This window comes from Miscanthus floridulus, chromosome 10 (genome assembly GCF_019320115.1).
Source record: "Miscanthus floridulus cultivar M001 chromosome 10, ASM1932011v1, whole genome shotgun sequence".
Classification (NCBI taxonomy): domain Eukaryota; kingdom Viridiplantae; phylum Streptophyta; class Magnoliopsida; order Poales; family Poaceae; genus Miscanthus; species Miscanthus floridulus.
Window position 1 is genome coordinate 78,842,487 of NC_089589.1, and position 4,180 is coordinate 78,846,666.

Below are 4,180 nucleotides of genomic sequence, written 5' to 3' on the forward strand. Positions count from 1 at the left end.
TCTCAGCAATAAATAGACATTTTGTGGAAGCTATATATAAGCCTCAAAGTAGAACTTGTTCAATCAAACACAAAACAAAAAAAAATACTAGATTAATCATTCCTGGGGCAAACAATATATTTTTTTTAATAAGCCACTATTTAAACATATGAATTAGAATCTATATTTTGCATTTATTGGCAAGAACATTAAACCGGAAGGAATAGACAGTACCATTCATCTTTAGTTCTGCATATATAAAGTCCATCTAACTATCAGATGTCAAATAATCTAGAGTACGTCCGTGAGAGACTAACACATTGGATCTGATGATGACCAGCTAGCTCATCACAAGAAAGACAGGACAAGATCGAATTCAGTAGATTATTATTAGTAAATAACTTTTAAGAAAATAACCATGTGTGATGTATCTGGAGCCTTATTTGATTCGTGAATCAGCTAGCACATGATCATCTAGAACGCCGTAACCATCAATGATGAACTCTAACCCTGCATACTTATCAACTACTGCTGCATGCAGTTTGCCCTAATAACAAACAAACACTGATCAATACACTTGATTGATCAACATCGATTGGTACGTATTTCAAGAATGCAATATTATTAATTACGAGGACACACCGACGCCGAGGAAATCAATGAAGGGCACGTCCTTCTTCAGTGGCTCATCTGCGCTGTCGCTGGCATGATGATAATCCTTCTGGTGATGTTCATGGCGTCCATGGAGGCTGATATCCATGCCTAGCGCTTCTCTTGGAGAGGAGAAGGTGATGGAGAGAGGAGCCGTCGGCTGTTTGCCGCTGTAGCTGTACCGCCCTGACGCCTCGAAACTCGCCCCCAGGAAGCCCTTACTACCAGTGGCTGTGCCAAAGCTCTGGAACAGTGAAGTAGGAGGTGCAGCCACAGGCGAGCTGAACAGGCCGCCGCTGCTGCCGCCGCCACCTAGCTTGGAGAAGCCGAAGCAGAGCGAGCTCGTCGCCGGCATGCCAGTGCCAAAGAGGTACCCACCAGTGGACGGCGAGGAGGCGGCGGAGCTCGCGGCCCTGGCAAGGAGCCTGGAGCGCTCGCGGCTGCGGCGCGCCATGACGACGTGCCAGTGGTTCTTGACGGCGTTGTCCGTGCGGCCGGGGAAGTGGCGGGCGATGAGCGCCCACTTGTTGCCGTGGGCGCGGTGGGCGTTGAGCAGCCGCTCTTCCTCCACCTCTGTGAAGGGCCGCTTGTTGATCCGAGGGTCCAGCTGGTTGAACCACCGGAGCCGGCAGCTCTTGCCTTGGCAATATTAATAAAATAATTCCACACGAATTAGTATGATGAAAATAACTAATTTAATCAACATGTCAGGAAATTATCTGAAATTAACCATCTAGTAGTTGTTAATAAAGACGGACAGGATTAAAAGAGAGAGGGCACAGAAAGATGTTTGCTCGCAGATTTAATTGCAAGCATGGCATGAGAGTTTTCCAGTAGGTGATCCACTCTTGACACCGCAGGCACTTGTTGTGCATGGGTCAGATGAGCGGCAACAGTGCTTGCATGTTGAATTTATATTTTTAGATAAGAGTTTCACAGCAACATGCTCTATCTTTTCCTTCTTCTCGTCTATACATATATAAGTTTCATCTTGGAAATAAAAAACAAATTAGAGGCTAATTTTGATTTAGATGTGGGGAACTATAAAGATGGTTGGGTACTGGTCAAAATTGAGCAAAATTAGAACATGTCTGATTTTAATTACTTCTAGAGATCATCTGTATAATCGAATAATATCGATTTCTACCATCCACGTTACTCTTAATTCATCTTGACTAATTAAATATATATATTATATAGCCTCTAGTTATACTATATGAAACTGAAGAACTCAGAACTACTCATCACCACAAACTTTTTTATTCTTTTATCTTTAGGTTATCTCCTCAAATTAATTAAAAAACTAATATGGCTAGATCACACAAGATTATGCACAAGTCATCTGCTTGAACAAGAACTAATTTAGCTAGCTTTCTTGATGTGCTTGAACAAAATTATTTTCCCACAAACTAACACACACGCATGATATCAAATCTTTGCCCCACAAAATAACACATATAAACAAGTCAAACTTCATCCCCTCTAAAAAGTATGCATGAAAAAAATAAGAAAACCTGAATAAAATCCAAGGATGCACATGCATGATCTCGATCGGACACAAAATCAACACATGCACGGAGTAAAACTACATGCATATGGTGGATCGGCGCAACTTCTTTAATTTCCTTCAGAAAGAAAGCGAGGTAGGAGAACAAGCACAGGAAACACAGAGGATCAAAGAAACCAACCAAGCAACCAACCTGATCTACCCTCCAGCTTTTCGGCAATGGAGTTCCAGTTCTGGGGCCCATACTTCTCGACGAGCTGCTTCAGCTTCTCGTCCTCCCCGGGCCGCCAGTGCCCTCTCGGGCAAGATGACGACTTAGCACCATCTGATGTATTGGTGGCCGACGAGGATGCCATCTCTCTGCCACAGGAGGAAAAAGAAAGGCGATGTCTGGCCGACGAACTTGGATATAGTAACCTTGATGAGCAAGATGAGCAGTTGTGTATGATTGGGCTGGCTATGTGGCTACTATCTACAGACTAGTCAAATAAAAGCTGGGGTGTCTTTAGAGGTACGGGATAGATAGAGATGAGAGAGCGTGTGTGTGTGTGTGAGAGAGAGAAGGCCAGCACCAGCAGGGTGCTTGCACACGCATATATATGTACATACATTGGTCGATATAGCCTCTAGGGCTTGGACGAAAGGTCCCTTTAGTTTAGTTTTACACGACAAGAGGGCTGTGAGAGATGCTTATATGTAATAACGTGTCAACATGTCATCGCTCTCTCTCACCAACTTGTCTGCTGTTTGGCTATTTGCCAAAGACCACTCTTCTCACAGCTCTCATCCAACACAAACCTGTCCCCGATTACGTACAGCTTCTATAATGTACTTCTTGTCTAACTTCCCTAACAATATTCGCTTCAATGAAAGATGCCGTCAGTGTTTCATTGAACTGTAGATCCACACAGTTATAAGAAAACTAAATGGGCTATGATTACATCAGCTGTTTACGCTGTTCTATACATATTAATTAGAGCAAGGATCATGCATGACTCATAAGAAAACTAAATGGGCTAGCTATGATTACGTGCAACACACTACTGGAAACCGGCACTTTGCCGAGTGTCGCACTCGGCAAAGGGCACTCGGCAAAAAATTAATCGACAAATAAGCCTTTGTCGAGTGCTTTTTGTCGGGCACTCGGCAAAGCCTTTGCCGAGTGCCGGAAAAGCACTCGGCAAAGATTTACACTCGGCAAAATAAAAATATGAAAAAACCCAAAAATAATAGCAAATTTTTTTTTTCTGGGGAGGCCGCCATCGGCCAGCGCCCGTCCATCTCCATTGAAGTCACTGCATTTTTTGTCCGTCTCCATCGAAGTCGTTGCATTTTTTTCGCAAAATTCGCGGCTAACGCGGCCGGCGGGGATTCGAACTCACGACCTCTCCCTCGCGTGTATGCTGCTCTACCACTGCACTACACTATCACTTGTGTCTAGATTCCGTTATCTATCCTCATATATTATACTAAACCGAGAGTAAATTGCTTGTTTGAGGCCCTAAATGAATTCAAATAAAAAAGTGGTCAACTACAAAGTTTCATAACTTTTCGAGATCTACAATTTTAATTTAGGAAGTTTTTCCTTCTGAGGTCGTTTGAAAAATTCAAATTTTAAATTTGAGAGATTCAAACATAGTTTTGCATGATAAGATGATTTCAAATCAAAAAGTTGGTAACTGCATAGTTTCATAACTTTTGGAGATCTACAATTTTCATTTAGGAAGTTTTTCCATCCGAGGTCTTTTGAAAAATTTAAATTTAAAAATTTTCAAATTCAAACGTTGTTTTTGCATGACAAGATGATTTCAAATCAAAATGTTGTCGACTACAAAATTTCATAACTTCTCAAGATCTACAAAGTTTATTTTGGTCATTTGTTCATCCGACATAGTGGTAGTAACATTGTTCACAAATCTTATATATCTCTCTTCTACTTTCATGAAACTAATATGAGAGAGATGTAGATTTTAGGAACAACGTTATTGTCGCTTTGTCAAATGAAGAAATGACCAAAATAAACTTTGTAGATCTTGAGAAGTT

General features: G+C 41.7%; 1 protein-coding gene across 1 annotated transcript; it reads right to left on the reverse strand.

Moving 5' to 3' along the window:
• Positions 1-234: 234 nt before the first annotated feature.
• On the reverse strand, positions 235-2,680 carry LOC136484932 (transcription factor MYB52-like). The gene is made up of 2 exons (XM_066481897.1): positions 2,331-2,680; positions 235-1,269 (listed from the first exon to the last, which is right to left on the reverse strand). The coding sequence occupies exons 1-2, from the start codon at positions 2,491-2,493 to the stop codon at positions 608-610; spliced, it is 825 nt and encodes a 274-aa protein (XP_066337994.1). The 5' UTR covers positions 2,494-2,680; the 3' UTR covers positions 235-607.
• Between the last annotated feature and the right edge of the window lie 1,500 nt (positions 2,681-4,180).

What these genes read in the sequence shown, in the direction of transcription:
- LOC136484932 (XM_066481897.1), bottom strand. Translation starts at nt 2,493, where the DNA reads ATGGCATCCTCGTCGGCCACCAATACATCAGATGGTGCTAAGTCGTCA. An exon ending in AAAGCTGGAGGGTAGATCAG is followed by an intron (nt 1,270 to 2,330) that starts GTTGGTTGCTTG and finishes AATATTGCCAAG; the next exon opens with GCAAGAGCTGCCGGCTCCGG.